This window comes from Eutrigla gurnardus, assembly GCF_963514095.1.
Source record: "Eutrigla gurnardus genome assembly, chromosome: 14".
Classification (NCBI taxonomy): Eukaryota; Metazoa; Chordata; class Actinopteri; order Perciformes; family Triglidae; genus Eutrigla; species Eutrigla gurnardus.
The window spans coordinates 22,685,870-22,702,839 of NC_139937.1; the positions used below are offsets into that span (position 1 = coordinate 22,685,870).

Genomic DNA, 16,970 nt, shown 5'->3' on the forward strand with positions numbered 1-16,970 from the left:
GCTAATATTAGTACTACTGCATACTACTAGTGCTAATATTACTACGCATGTAACTCAGTGCTGTAACATTGTAACACTACAACATAACAGTGTAATGCTATAACGCTGAAACATAACGCTGTCACGTCACATTGTAATGTTGTAACCCTGTAACGTTGTAACATTGTAACGTTGTAACACTGTACATTGTAACACTGTAACGTTGTAACATTGTAACGTTGTAACACTGTACATTGTAACACTGTAACGTTGTAACACTGTAACGTTCTAACACTGTACATTGTAACACTGTAACGTTGTTACATTGTAAAACTTTAACGTAACGCTGTAACATTGTAACGTTTAATGCTGTAACGTTGTAACACTGTAACGTTGTAACACTGTAACGCTGTAACACTAACGTTGTAACGTTGTAATGCTATAAAGCTGTAACGTTGTAACACTGTAACGCTGTAACGCTTTGCTCCTGAGCTTGTTCTAGTCCTTCTCTATGTGGAAAATGTTATGATATGACACTATAAATTAAATTAAATTTAAATGAAATTAACAATTTTTGTAATTTTTTACTTATCTTTTGTATTTTCAACCAATATTTCCAGGACTATTCATGTTTATTTTCTACAGAGCGTATTTTCTGAAATTACCCAAAATCCAATGAAAAAAACAAATCCTATCCAAAGGAAATGTGACGCTGCTAACATCCGGTTTGTGATTCATCCATGCAGCACTTTATTACCAGCGTCACTGAATGAACCGGACGGAGGCAGATTACCAAACTCTTGGACTATTTTGGATTTCTTAATTGCGTCTGATTATATTCTCTTTAACAGCCAGTTTGACCTCCTGGGAAAATTAATGATGTGCTTTAATGAGTGAGAAATTTAAGTCGGGACTCACAGGTTGAGCAGCGGTAGAAAATGAAACACCTTCCAGGAGATGTGTTCGAGAGAGTTCGATGCCAGGTTCCTGAGATAAAGAGAGAGCACACATGATCTTATCTTGGTTTGTTTGGAGGAAAAGAGCCATCTGCACACACAGACGATGAGGTAACAGGATTAAAACGGTGTATTTGTATGTTTTGTAATCAGACCATCTGCTCCAGACGCCACTTTGACAAAGAGTTCATATCTTTCAGAAAAGAAAGTTAAACTCTTCTCAGGCTGAAATGTTCTTCCTTTGTTCTGCATTTGAGTCACGCTGAGATTTGATTGCTCACTTTCAGAGCAACAGTTGCCTACTTTGAATTACTCTCAGTGGAAAACATTAATGCATCCAAATGGGCTCTGATCAATTACCTTGGCAAGTATTTCACACCAGCCAGGAGCCACATGCACAAACACCTCCGGCACACGGCTCCCCGTGTTTTCTCAGTGTTCAGTACATTAGGTGATTAGCCCCGAGCCATAAACACTTCTCGGAGGAAGGCGACGCAGACTCAGAAGAAATGCATTTCGGGGAAAACGTTTCCCATTTGTTGTACCTGTATTGTGTGTATATGGATTTTAGCTGCATGTCTCTGTCAGGCGGTCTCTTTGGTCCAGATTTGATCTCAACAACTGTATTGTCATGACATTCAGTATCAACATTGATGGTCTCCAGAGGATGAATCATCATGACATTGGTGATCCTGCCGACATTTTCTAGAGCAGGTTGACAGTTGTGGTTTTACGGGTGATTACCAAACACATTCATGCCCGTCGAATCCTCCAGTTCTGAAAAGTGAAGCCAATGGCGATGTGCCTTAAACTTGCATTTCCTCTCTGATTGTAAAGAAGTCTATGAGAAAATGGTTCTACTTCTCTCTTGATGAATTATCTCAGTAAACATTGTAAATATGAGTTTACAATCTCTAGTTTCAAGTCTTTTTCAATCCAGCATGATGTTCCTTCAGTGGTTGCAAAAAAAATCGAAGGCAAAAAAGTCGAACTCCATGGCTTCAAAAGTCCACAAACGGGTGACGTCACCATGACAACATTTTCTGACACCACTTCCTACATACAGTCTCATTGCTCCGAATGAATTGTCATTCAACAGCATAATAAAGTCAGTATTTCAGTATGTCCAATAGTTTTGGTTTGCTTTCTGCTAAACGAGTGCCATGCCATTAGCCTCGGAGAGTTTTCATTTGTGTTTTGTAGTAATTAGCAAATGCTAGCATGCTAACACTTGAATGGTGAACATTGTTAGCTTTTACATCATTAGCATTTAGCTCAAAGCACCACTGCAAACGTTGTGAATAATGTATTCCTACAGTAGACATCTAAAATTGGGTGTGTCAGGATGACAATACAATCCTGTAATGGATGAATGCTACATATCTTTTTGCCGATCCCCTCAGGACACTAAAATATCATCACGGCGGCTCTGAAATGATCCTTCAGACAGCCAGCGGACCCGAAGCTGTAAATAAACCTCCCTCAGAAGACGACAAAAAGCCACACTGGGGAGCGTCCACATGGAAGCCAATACATATTCACTCTGGCAGGGCCACGGGTTCAACCATTTGTTTTCCTTGCTCCCCCAAAGTTCATGTCAGATGGGTTAGCCATTGGGGCTTATCCATTACCGGCTCGATTCCTCCTCGGCCACAGGGGGCGAACCGAGCCGGGAACAGCAGCTTGTTTTCTTCTTCGCTCGCTCGCAAGAACCGAATTTTATTAAAAAAAACAAGACGATAGAGTTACGGGAGGATTGTTGGTGCGAGCAGATGGACAGAGAGTGTCCACTGCTTAGTTTGTATATAATCTATCGTTCTTAATCTCAGGAATGCTTCTGTCACAGAGACCCCCCCCCCTATACTCTCCACCCAGCCCACCACCTCCCTCCACAGTGAAGTATTGATTAAGTGATAATGGACCCTTAGTGGAGTGTATTTATTATGCATCAGTTGTCGATAATCCGCCAAAGTAAGCGAGTAAAAGGTGACTGGTGGATGTCTTCTCCAATTTCTCGAGCCCACTACCCCCCCCCCCCCCCCCCTTATCTCCCCCTCCCGTCCTCGAAACCTTGCCTGTCTTTCAGATAAACAACGCGGGGACATGTCGCACACGCTCGGTACAGCGATGAGGACAAGATAGTGCCGATAAGGTGCTGCTTAATACACAGATTTGATGGTTCTCGTCGATAAGAACAGTATTATTTGATGTTGGGTCTGGATTGTGAGGCCGAACTGATCAGAAATGTAACTTTTTAAAATAATTAGTGGAAAGTTTGCAATGTGACGACCAAGCTTCCTAATTAGTTTTTTAGATGATGCTTTTAAAGAAGCTATTAAATACATAGTTGCACAACAATGCCGTTTCTAATATAGAGTCAGCGCCTTTCCGGCTGCAACTAAAGATTATTTTCAACATCGATTAATCTGCAGTTTAATCTACAAAATATCAGAAAATAATGAAAAATGCAATTCCTCAGAGCCTGAGGCGATGTCTACAAATGTCTAGTATCGTCCAAACCTCAATAAAATTAAAAGTATCAATACTTAAAGTAAAAATAGAGAAACTGGAACCAATACTAATGTGTCTAAATGGTCTTGCTTTTAAGCAAATCCTTTGAGAAAAAACGACTTCCAATAAATGGCAATTTGTGGTTTCCGTGTCGTAAATGAACTCACAGATTTACTAGATCTGTCGATGAGTAACACAACGACGAATGAAGGACTGAGTCACTGCGATTTTTGAGAAATGCGGCTCTCGATTCGTGTGACGTGCAACATTAAAGTGGGCCGAGCGCTGACTGACGCCGACAAATAGGCCGATACCTGTATACAGGACAGAAACACGACCCGGGGAAGACGATCCTTCTGTATTGACAAGGACACTTACACATACTGGAGCTTGAGGTTTTGTTGGAAGGCGTTTGCAGAGATGAGCCTCAGTTTACATGATGTGACGGTGCTGCAGAGGAGAAAGAGAGAAAGCACAACAAACATGGAGACACAGTTTGTTTGGACGGAGATGAAGCATTAAAACTCAGATAGACAATGTGAGTGTAAGATAAATGAAATCAGGAGTTGCCTTTTTGTCATTACAGACAGATCTGCCAATATTTTTATAATAATGGTTTGGTCTGTGAAGTGTCAGAAAATGGAATAATCCAAAATTGTTTTAGGCAACCAACAGTGTGAAACTGAAATATCTTCAATATCTTCAACCTTAGATGGTGGACAATAGTATGACGACACCAAATAGGCCTACACTTAATCATAGCTTAGCAACTGTTTTCGCCACTTGTTGAAAACATGCAAGTTGTAGCAGTTAGCATTAATTAGAAAGAGCATTTAAAATGTTTTAATATATTTTAGCCTTGTTGCAGAACTACAAATACAAGAGCAAAGGTGTAAGGAATAATTTAACTTTAACCACCACAGCCAAATACAATGTATTTTCTGTAACCGGTGTAATGTTAGCATAAAAACATGGTGGCATTAGCAAGCTAATGTTAGTTAGCTAATTAGCCAAATTAAACGACTAAAGGGTGCATTATGTGAGGAGCAGTTTGATTGGTTTGTAACATGGCAACACCTGAGCCGGCGTCTCTTAGCTAACGGTGTTACCGATGCTAATGGTGCTAACAGCACTAACAGTACAAACTACGGCAAATGTCTAATAGTTTTCACCTATTTTGAGGTATTTTCAACCTTGAAATCACAAAAAATTGAATAAAATGTCAATTTTAAGACCAGCATGTGTTTCATCTAAGCACATATCGTTTAGTTTATAGTGTAATGCGAATAAGTATCAGAATGAAGTATTGAACATTTGTCTTTGTCTAAAAGTGAGTTGTACTTACAGGTTCTTCAGCTCTCTGTAGTTAACAAGATCAATTTCTGTTATATTTTCCAGCGCTGCTTGGTTTTCTATGTAGCTGGTTAATAAAACAGGAGAGAAAGAAACAGAGAGAGTTGCAAGGTAAATGCATAAATGAAACACACAAAACACGTGTATAATAGTAAATAACAAAAACAAGTGAATGAGTACTTTGAAAAGGGTTGTACAAAAGAATACAAAAGAGGAGTTCATCATCATTTTTGTTTCTCCTTCCCAACAACACAGATTGAAGTAGTTTTGTACCTGAGAGTAAACCAGAGAAATGCCTATCAATGATGATGATAATCCACAAAAGTGACAAAAGAGAGGCACAATTGATTTAGAGTAAACCTGTATGACCTTCGTGTTTACAGGCATTATTGAGAGTCGGGGGGAAAGAAAGAAAGGAAAAACATGGTGAGTGCATCGAGCAAGAACATGAAGAAAGGCACTAAAGGAAGGAGGACAAGCCTCCAAATTCAACCCCACAGACATGTGCTTGACCTCCGTAACCAGAACGGATAACAAAACCAAGCGAGACGTCCACAAAACCACGAAGCTTGTATCAGATCTTAAGCATCTGCCCAAATGGAAAAAGAGAAAATACTTTAAGAGACGCCGGGTAGATGAGGCTGATGGGAAATTTGTTCTCAATTAGTCATTTTCCACTTCTCCAGACGTAGCCTTCCTCAGAATAACTAGAGCACTGTAGATCAATTCAGCACTCAACGCAAGGATGGACGGCTCTTTTCACGGGACGTTTTGAATAGACTGTTGGTTCGGACCCACCAAGGATCTCCCCACCGCAAAAACCGCCTCCGTCCCCCGCGTTCTCCTCCAGCTCTCGCTGCAACCTCGCACCTGGACACGTCCATTTAGATCTCCCTTAACTCGATTCAAATACCGAAGGATTTTCATCTCTTTGAGTATCTTCGGCCGTCTTTTCAACATAAGGTCCTTGGGAACGCATAATAAAGAAATACATTACAAAAGTGACATTATGAGACTGGAGGACGATTGGATGAATAGTTACTAAACTGAGAGCTGATGCTGATTCAGTTATTATTGAGTAAAAGAACTCCAATATCATATATTTTCATTTTCAATGCATGGAAATGGGTTCTCCCCTCAGATACCCTACCTTTTACAAACATGCACACTTAGTGGGCACCCATACAAGCCATTTCAATTTCCATATCTTGAGGTGAAAGGTCAAGGGACCACTTTTACATTTAGCCATAACTTCGAAGCAACAAACTAGCATGGTTGGTATCAAACAATTCCATAGGTTTTCTAATTTCATATGATACCAGAGTCTTAGAGGTTTAACCCTTTTCGATCATATATCTGGTCATATCATGCACCTATTTAATAATGTATGCTGAGAAAAAATTACAAAATAACTTAATTTCATTGTATCTTCGATTAAAAAACTTGTATATACGTTTTTCTTCCTGGAAAACAAAATAGGAGGCGTGCTAACATCAGCTAGTACCAACCAATAATATCATGACGTCCATCCAGCAAATGGACTTCTTTCAATACCGCAACACCTGAGCCGGTGGCTCGTAGCTAACGTAGCTAACGTAGCTAACGTAGCTAACGTGGCTAACGGTGAACACTACGGTAATGGTGCTGACGATCTTACAGTGTTTACCTGCGTTCTACAGTGTTTTGTCTTAACGCTCTGCATTTCATTTATTGTCAAATTAGCAAAGATATTTTCTGGATTTTCAGTGTCATCATCTGTTCTTAAATTATGTTTTTGCTTTGTTTTGATCATGTCATTCATTCATGTTTTGTGTTTCCTGTTTTATTTTGTTACTCCCCTCTTGTTTCAGATCTCTCACTTCTCCTGCCCCCCCTCCTCATTAGTCTCACCTGTTCTTTGTTAGCAGAACTCCTGCTCACCTGTTCCCATTTCCCCCATTAGTCCACCATGTACAGTTCCTTTGTGCTTGGTCATTTTGGTTTGGTTGTTGCTTTGCAATGAAGATGCAGCAAAAATATTTTAAAAAGGCAGGTGGATGGTCTGTGGAGCTGAGGCGAGGCCTGGTTGACGTAGCAGAGCAGATGGCGAGCAACCTGAGGCAGCACACCCTCCATTATACAGGTGAGTGATATCAAAATCCACGGCTGTACAGTTGTCATGAAGGAGGATTTCAGCTTGAAATGGAAAACTGTTCCTCCCCAGACGGTAAATAGGTTTATTTCTGCTGTAAAGTTTGAGACTTTGTGCTCCAAAAAGTAACGTTAGCATCATTAGCGTCGAAGATAATGAGGCTCTGTTTCGTACAGTTTGTTTTTCTGCTTTAATGTTGAACTTGCTTTATGTGGGTTTGCATTTAAAACACGACCAGCATCTTAATGAAGCAGCCTGCTGCATTTTTTCAGGATTTAATTTTTAAATAAATGATGCCTGAGCATGTTTTTATAAAAACGTAACTTTGGTCATTGCTTTAATGTGTGAATTTGTTTGTTGTTTTGGAGAAAACATGTTGGAATGTCTTTTTTTCTTTTGTTTTAATATGCTGGAAAACATGCCTTTAAACTACATTTTGTCCAGGTTTCTAGTAGATCATGTTACATACCAGGACTTCAGGAGGAACAGTTTTCTGTGTAAAATTGTACTTTTATCTGCAGAATAACAGTAAGATTACTACTAGTAATGTAGTAAAAAGTTACGTTTTTTCCTCTCAAATGTAGTGATAGTATCACTTTTATATAGTGATACTTTTAGTGATACTTTTATAAAAATCCACGTGGACAGCTGTGTCATGCACCAATTAACTGAATAGTGTTTTTATTATTTTTATCATCTGTGTGGTATGAAGTGTTTAGTGCATGTGCCAAACAAAAAAAGTACCTGCAGTAATTTCCAGTCGATGACAGCCATGTGGCATTGTTTCAAGCTGCCGCTTTCCTGTTTGTCAGCTGCAGCACACAAACCTTCTTTTTTTATTATTCATGTCTGATTGAGCCCTGCAGCAGTAATGTGATTACAAGGCAGGTGGGCCCCAGGATTACCCACCGCCCTTACTTATTGGATTGAGCCAAGTGGGCTGTATATCATCTATTGTCCCCGGGTGGGGAGGCATTGACTGGCAATTCACAAAATTGAATTTATAACCCGGCGCATGATGAATTTTTGGCCCCCTCGTTGCACAGTTAATGGCCCCCTTGTTTGTTTCCGTATCGGCTGTTTGTTCCCGTCGCAGTAAGAAGTGTTGTTGTTTGCTGGCATGTAGAGCGCCGGAGGAAGGGGCTGCTCGCTTTATCGATCGAGAGAATGTCAAACCTCTCGTGTTTAGCTGCAGGTACAAGGAAATACCTTGGAGATGAGAGCGAGAAGGAGGGGGAGGTAAACGTGATCGAGGCAGAAAGCGGCGCTAAATTGACTCCACCGAAATAGCATTTCACAAATGTAGTTCCTTCCATGGCGAGCGCTAATTGCTCGGATCCGTGGATGGGAACAAAGAGGCGAAACAGCGTGGCGGTGCGGAGAGTGACATTTAGTTTTCCACGTTTTTGCAGTTTGATGGAGGGGTTGCGTAATAATACAGCAGCGGTCTTTAAATGGCAGGTGGTCAGTTTAGTTTATGCTCCTTTTTTTTCTTTCATCCAAAGTGTTTTTTTTTTAAAAGCCTGGAAATACAACGTGCGGCGTGTTTGGCTGTAAGTGTATACATCAAACCACAGCAACAGGTGAACGTCAACCAGTCGCCGCCTTCTATTGGACGCTGGTGAAACCACATGACCCAGATCAGGTCAGAACGTCCTCAAACGCAGATGGTTTCATCAGAAGAATTTTTCATCTGAACCCCAGAACATTTTTAAATTACTTTCTCCAGGCAACACATCTCCACCAGGAATACATCTGTGGTACTTGTACATGAAGTACTGATTTGTTAGAACATAGTACAAATTAGTGTTTCTGTAGACTTTGAAGCCACGAGTTCATGGAAATGTGCTCTGATAATCGTTTTCCTTTATTTAAATGAATTCACTGTATTTGGATAAAGGCCACGAGCCAAAACGCGTTTCGTTAAAAAACAAATAAAGTTGTTCTCTTCATGATCATGTTGTAAAAACGGAGGATTTTCATAAAACTTCAGGAATCTGATCAAACCACACAGACCTCATGAATCTGAACTTTTGAGCATTTCACTTTAAATAAATGTCATCTTTTTCAAAACTCAAATCTTCAAGTGCTCTCAAGTTGTTAATATTTAAAGTTTTGACGAAAAAGCTAGATTTGAAATGAAGTTAAGTACAAAGATCACCAGATAACTGAAGGAAGATTCAAAGTCAAGGAGTTTATCAAACTCTCATAATGTTAACAGACTAAAAAACAACTCTTTAACTTGTAGCTTTAATGACAAAAATCAAGTTTTCTTGGTGATGTTTTCTACTGAAGATCCTTTTAAAGACCCCGGGGCCACACTTTGAGGGACAATGAATAATAGGACATCAGTTCCCGTCAATCTGTGGCAGTTATTGTCGTTAGCGATCCATAATTGATTTCCAATGACCAAAGCGACAATGTGACTGCCATGCTAATGCATCTCAAACAGCAGTAAATTAACTTCACTCTCTCTTCATTCAGGACTCTGAACGCGTCCAAAACACCAGACAGAAATAAAACATTTGCATTTGTCAACAATCCTTCACCGTTGGACTTTGGTGAGATGACATCATCATCATTTGCTAAACACAAACTCTCCTAAAAACCTGTTAGCATGCAGAAAAGCACTTGTTGTTCCTCGTCAAAAGCAATGGAAAGCAACTTTATTGTCCAACCTTGCTCCATCTTCATCCACTACTACAGTATCATCCGATCAGAAAACCCAATGATCTCAACATTTAAACACCTGGCTCAACGGGACAAACCCCAGCATTATCACCGAATAAATCATGTGACTGAAACGCCAGATCTAGATATGAAACCAGTTGTAGAAAACTGCAGGAAATCAACCTTGGCAAACCACCAAATCTCATCTGATAAACTCCATGCAGAGCCGGCGACGCGTCACAATACTCACATCTCCGTCACGTTCTCGCTCTCCTGCGGTGCCAGTGCCGGGATGCTGGCGATGCCGTTGGGCTCCAGGCACTGCAGCATGGCGAAGGAGCATCGGCAAGCCGCCGGGCATCCTCCCTCGGCGGGCACCGGCGCAAGGAAGAGGGCGAGCACCAAGGGCAAGAAGAGGGCGAGCGCCAGGGCCCGTGGCGGCGCCAGAGCCATGCTTAAAAACAAAAAGTAGGGATCTTCTCAGACGCTTATAGGCAGCCGGTGGTAGGAGTTAGTGTCTGTGTGCTTCAGCCTAATGAAGGAGCTTCTCCACTGTCTTCTAGTGGTGGAGGTTGAGATCCCAGCTGGTCTCGGGGTCTGGTGCTGAGCCACAGCTGAACTGAGCAGCAGGAGGGGCCGGCAGGCAGGCAAGCAGGGGGCCTCTGGGGACCTGGTGGTAGTGGGCTGCAGCCTCTCTCTCTCTCTCTCTCTTCCTCCCTCTCTCTTCCTCTCATCCACGATGAAGGGAGGGGCAAGATAGCCGGGGCCAGAGTCACCAGACACCTCTGAAAGCAAGAAGGGGGGGGGGGGGAGTGGTTGGGGTGAAGGGTGTGTTGATGAGGATGATGATGATGATGAGAGGTAGGAGATGGGGATATGGTGATGGAGATCTCCCCCCCTCCTCCTCCCCCTCCACCCTATGGTGAGAGTTGTCCTGCAGCTCGAGAGGTCCAAGTGGGGCTAAGAAGGTTCCGGGTCCACCCAGCAGAGCCCCCCCCCTACACTAACAACCTGCTGGACGGACGGACCGATGGGTCTCTGTTCTAGTAGAATTGATTGGTGGAAGGTTTGTGATTGCTCAGACTGAGGAGGTCAGTGATGAAGTTAATGGCTGTGGGAATGTGGGGAGGGGGAGGGGGAGAGACGTGCTATCTGCATTGAGATGTTTTTCAACCGTGTGAACTCCCAGCAGGATTTAATAATAGGAAATGAAAGCAGAGGAGTCTCGGTCTCTGAGTTTGTTTGCTTTCCGAAGAAGCAACTTATCGCTCTCAAATGGGTTTGTGATCAATCGAGGCAAGCAGCAAGCATTACACACCGTGGGTGGATGGATGGGTGGATGGATGGATGGATGGATGGATGGATGGAGAGCTGCAGTTTATTGATCCTAAATTGGGAAAGTGATTGTATGACAGCAGCAGGTTATCCAGGCGTTACACGGGAACGTCCGACTCACGGACGGCATTAAATAAAACACGTCCAAATCGATTGCAGCAGAATATATGTACGAAGATAAACTTGAGTTGAGCTCCCGCCGATTCCCGAAATGGAAAAATGAAAATTGCTCAGCGGCTGCATGAAGCCAAAGTGGCTCGACTACTGGGTTTAAAATTGAACCCACATCCACGGGGCCCGTATAGACCAAGCACACTAGCGCTCCCATTTCCTTCCTGGTTCGACAATAACCAGATTCTGAAAAAGTGCTTTTTAGGAAATAAAGGGGTATTCAAGGGAAACATCTTCAGATTTTTGGGAAATGTTCCACTAAAAGCTACTCGGAGTGAATTTGTGAATTTGAATGATGACCTCCAGGCTACGTTAGCCGCTACGAACAGAACACACCGGACTCAACCATCAGCGATCACATTGCCTTGTGGGTAAATGCAGTCACCAGGTTTTTTTTTTCTTTTTCGCCAAAGCCCAAAAGTTTGTCCCATGATGCAATTGGGCCCAAAGACACTTCCTCATGGAAATTCCATAGTTCGGACACATGAGCTTTTATTTAAATCTTTAGGTCCCACCGTCAAATGCAAATGGATTTATAATCAATTAAAACAAAGATGTTGTCCCTCCATTAGATGGATGGATCGTTCTTAAATTGGCGTACAGCAGCAGGTAATCCAGGCTCTACACCTCCATCCATCCATCCATCCATCCATCCATTTGTCAAAGTTAATTAAAACTCACCTCGTGGTTAAAATCCTCCTTTTATTTCAGGCTCGTACTGATTCGGCTCAACAGTCACCATAAATCAATCATTTCTAACGTCTCCCAGTACGTCTTCCTCATATTCATACTGGGACGTGTTGGGCAGTTGTTTTCTGATCAGGATCTTCTTCTCTATGTTGAATTGTGGATCGTAAACCAAAGTTGATCCGTATCTCATAAAAGTGTTGTTTATCTCACCACTTCTTGTTTACAAAGTCGGAGCCGGCCAGAGAAGTTTGGCCGACGGGATGCAGCCAAAGGGATCATGTGTGGTCGCCCAAATGAGACTTTTGAACTTGATATTTCCAGTTAAATCCACCCGGGCGGCTTACGTAACCTGGAAGCAGCCGGACTTTAACCACAAGTGAACCCAGAACCTGCCTCTCGCTTCGGACGGGATTTGATATCAACATGTGAATTTGAATGGCTTTCATTAGAGTAATACAGTCATTTTAGATCAAATAAACAACGCAATGATTTTCACAAGGTTTAATTACACAAACCCAGAGACTTAACAGTGTCATAGTGTTTTTACACAGTTTCAACATGAACAGAGACGAAACAGGAGGCTGATCTACTTAAAGGTACAATATGTAAGAAATTTAAAGCAACTGGCCGTAAAATCATCCTAATATGTCATAGAGACTCAGGAATAATGATCATATAACATACTGAACTCACCAACAACAACAGAACAGCCAAAATATTCACATTTAAAAAAATCTTTTGCGGACCGCAAATCATGTTTATGTTTTGAAAACATGTGGCACGTGGCGCCACCCACCGGCGTCTACAAATCATTGCAGTCAGTAGAGTCTCAGCTGCGGAGTAACCACGGGTTGCCAGTTTCAAAAAACGCCAAGATAAAAACCGAGGCAAAGCGAGGGTCTATATAGGGGATGCATTTGAACGGTGGAGACAGTCGAAAGCTGAGAGGAATTTCAAATCGGATGCAGGATTGGCTACTCTTCTCCTAGACGGGTAAGTTGAGCTTGGCTAACTAAGTTAGCATCATAGCTTGACGGGATGGACATTTCGAATACTTTGAACTGTCGAGTAACAACGTTATTCATTTCGATCATAGAAACAAACGTTAGCAGCACAGCTAACGCTAGCAGCACAGCTAACGCTAGCAGCATTAGCACTGTCCTGTTACGGGCATCCGGCTGTCGGCGGCCGGCCGGACATCGGCTGGACGCTAGCAGTATTGAAGGAGGATGCGCCAACAGCTCTGGCAACCTTGAGTCTGGAGGGCAGGGGGTGGAGGGGGAGGCGGATACGACTCGCCCGCAGTGTTGTGAATTTTAGTGTTGTACCGTTTTGGCCACATTCTTACATATGGCGCCTTTAAGGAAACACTGCAGACACTGATGAAGACAGGATGAATCTCTGCTAATGGAGAGAAGTCAGAATTACAATGGTATGGCAATTTAAGACACTTATTATAAAATAGGCCGATTAATCCTATTGATGGATGGATGGATGGAGAGCTGCACTTTATTGATCCTAAATTGGGAAAGTGATTGTATGACAGCAGCAGGTTATCCAGGCGTTACACGGGAACGTCCGACTCACGGACGGCTTTAAATAAAACACGTCCAAATCGATTGCAGCAGAATATATGTACGAAGATAAACTTGAGTTGAGCTCCCAGCGATTCCCGAAATGGAAAAATGAAAATTGCTCAGCGGCTGCATGAAGCAAAAGTGGCTCGACTACTGGGTTTAAAACTACCCCACATCCACGGGGCCCATATAGACCAAGCACACTAGCGCTCCCATTTCCTTCCCCGCTCGACAATAACCAGTTTAGAAAAAGTGCTTTTAAGGAAATAAAGAGGTATTCAAGGAAAAGATCTTCAGATTTTTGGGAAATGTTCCACTAAAAGCTACTCGGAGTGAATTTGTGAATTTGAATGATGACCTCCAGGCTACGTTAGCCGCTACGAACAGAACACACCGGACTCAACCATCAGTGATCACGTTGCCTTGTGGGTAAATGCAGTCACCAGGTTTTTTTTTTTTTTTTTGCCAAAGCCCAAAAGTTTGTCCCATGATGCAATTGGGCCCAAAGACACTTCCTCATGGAAATTCCCGAGTTCGGACACATGAGCTTTTATTTAAATCATTATGTCCCACCGTCAAATGCAAATGGCTTTATAATCAATTAAAACAAAGATGTTGTCCGTCCATGAGATGGATGGATCGTTCTTAAATTGGCGTACAGCAGCAGGTAATCCAGGCTCTACACCTCCATCCATCCATCCATCCATCCATCCATCCATCCATCCATTTGTCAAAGTTCATTAAAACTCACCTCGTGGTTAAAATCCTCCTTTTATTTCAGGCTCGTACTGATTCGGCTCAACAGTCACCATAAATCAATCATTTCCAACGTCTCCCAGTACGTCTTCCTCATATTCATACTGGGACGTGTTGGGCAGTTGTTTTCTGACCAGGATCTTCTTCTCTGTTGAATTGTGGATCGTAAACCAAAGTTGATCCGTATCTCATAAAAGTGTTGTTTATCTCACCACTTCTTGTTTACAAAGTCGGAGCCGGCCAGAGAAGTTTGGCCGACGGGATGCAGCCAAAGGGATCATGTGTGGTCGCCCAAATGAGACTTTTGAACTTGATATTTCCAGTTGAATCCACCCGGGCGGCTTACGTAACCTGGAAGCAGCCGGACTTTAACCACAAGTGAACCCCGAACCTGCCTCTCGCTTCGGACAGGATTTGATATCAACGTGTGAATTTGAATGGCTTTCATTAGAGTAATACAGTCATTTTAGATCAAAAAACAATGATTTCTACAAGGTTGATTTACACAAACCCAGAGACTTAACAGTGTCATAGTGCTTCTACAGACTGTTTCAACATGAACGGAGACGAAACAGGAGGCTGATCTACTTAAAGGTACAATATGTAAGAAATTTAAAGCAACTGGCCGTAAAATCATCCTGATATGTCATAGAGACTCAGGAATAATGATCATATAACATACTGAACTCACCAACAACAACAGAACAGCCAAAATATTCGCATTTAAAAAAATCTTTTGCGGACCGCAAATCATGTTTATGTTTTGAAAACATGTGGCACGTGGCGCCACCCACCGGCGTCTACAAATCATTGCAGTCAGTAGAGTCTCAGCTGCGGAGTAACCACGGGTTGCCAGTTTCAAAAAACGCCAAGATAAAAACCGAGGCAAAGCGAGGGTCTATATAGGGGATGCATTTGAACGGTGGAGACAGTCGAAAGCTGAGAGGAATTTGAAATCGGATGCAGGATTGGCTACTCTTCTCCTAGACGGGTAAGTTGAGCTTGGCTAACTAAGTTAGCATCATAGCTTGACGGGGATGGACATTTTGAATACTTTGAACTGTCGAGTAACAACGTCATTCATTTCGATCATAGAAACAAATGTTAGCAGCACAGCTAATGCTAGCAGCATTAGCACTGTCTTCTTCTCTATGTTGAATTGTGGATCGTAAACCAAAGTTGATCCGTATCTCATAAAAGTGTTGTTTATCTCATCACTTCTTGTTTACAAAGTCGGAGCCGGCCAGAGAAGTTTGGCCGACGGGATGCAGCCAAAGGGATCATGTGTGGTCGCCCAAATGAGACTTTTGAACTTGATATTTCCAGTTAACTCCACCCGGGCGGCTTACGTAACCTGGAAGCAGCCGGACTTTAACCACAAGTGAACCCACAACCTGCCTCTCGCTTCGGACAGGATTTGATATCAACGTGTGAATTTGAATGGCTTTTATCAGAGTAATACAGTCATTTTAGATCAAAAAACAATGATTTCTACAAGGTTGATTTACACAAACCCAGAGACTTAACAGTGTCATAGTGCTTCTACAGACTGTTTCAACATGAACAGAGATTGAAACAGGAGGCTGATCTACTTAGGGAAACACTGCAGACACTGATGAAGACAGGAGGAATCTCTGCTAATGGAGAGATGTCAGAATTACAATGGTATGGCAATTTAAGACACTTATTATAAAATAGGCCGATTAATCCTATTGACTCTGATATACGGGGGCTGGTTACATAATAAACCTATTTGAGCTTATAAATCTACATAGCATCACTCAGAGTGCCTCGAATCCTGTCACACACACACACACACACACACACACACACACACACACACACACATACAGGTCGCCCATCAAGTTGGAATAATTTGCAAATGTCTTGTAATTGGAACACATAATGTAATCATTGCAAAGGGTCAAAAGGGATTACTGATGTATTTAACTAGGAATAAACATATTATATTTATATATATATACATATGTTCTTAACATGAGCAGAGCCCCCCCGGGTACGTGCCCTTCCCCCGCTCCTATTAGTCGCTCTACACATGAGTAAGGAGGTCATAGTGTCCCGACCACAATTACTGGACCATAAGCTGAATGGCCATTTTTTTGCTGCCGTCGTCAGGATTGTCTGGGGGCTTAATTACTCTTCCTTTTTACGCCCCCTTTTTTTTCTTGGTCTTACCTCAGCAGATTGTGCTGGAGGGACAAGGCGAGTGTTTGAGAGCTCAGATGGACCCGTTAAAGGAGGAAAAAAGTCAACGGGAAGCTTTTTTTTCTCCCTGGGAGGTGTAATTAACAACAACACAAACATATATGCAGATGACATGTGAGCAGTTTGTCAATATAGTTTGTAAAATATAAATACCTGCTTAGATACTTGTCTTTGCTTTGTTGTTGTGTTTTCCCGTTTTGCCTTTCATGCGAATGAGAGATTAAAAATAAAATGTGTTTACTCAATTAAATCAATTCATATTCATTTTCTAGAAAGCTTTGAAGAACCGCAGCGCTCCGAGGAGTCACAATACGTCCCGATAAAACAATAACCAATCAGTCATTTGCATGTAGCAACGACACACGTCGTCCTCGTTAACTTTGTGAAGTGGAAAACTGAAATAAACACGTCCATTGAAATACGCCTGTTCTAAACAATAGATTATATGAAGAGAGTTAATTTTAAACGGGGATAAATAACAGTAAACTAAAGATTTTCATAATAACGCTGATTTTTATTTAGTTTTTCAAGTTTAGCTTCTGTCGGAGGTCGGAAAGTACAAATTTCATTACTGTACTTTTTCATGTATCTTTACTTTACTAGAGTATTTATTCT

The 16,970-nt window shown here is 42.0% G+C and overlaps 1 protein-coding gene across 2 annotated transcripts in view; it reads right to left on the bottom strand.

Moving 5' to 3' along the window:
- Positions 1-12,079, bottom strand: part of ntrk1 (neurotrophic tyrosine kinase, receptor, type 1) — a 30,319-nt gene extending 18,240 nt beyond the window's left edge. The window contains exons 1-5 of one of the 2 annotated variants that reach the window (XM_084026049.1): positions 12,007-12,079; positions 9,851-10,385; positions 4,792-4,866; positions 3,825-3,896; positions 898-966 (exon numbers count right to left, since the gene is read on the bottom strand). In XM_084026049.1, coding sequence (XP_083882175.1) covers positions 898-966; positions 3,825-3,896; positions 4,792-4,866; positions 9,851-10,053 — 419 coding nt within the window. In that variant the 5' untranslated portion in view covers positions 10,054-10,385; positions 12,007-12,079. Of the gene's footprint in view, positions 1-897; positions 967-3,824; positions 3,897-4,791; positions 4,867-9,850; positions 10,386-11,787; positions 11,939-12,006 lie in introns of those variants that run through there. The other variant, XM_084026050.1, reaches the window with a different exon arrangement.
- Between the last annotated feature and the right edge of the window lie 4,891 nt (positions 12,080-16,970).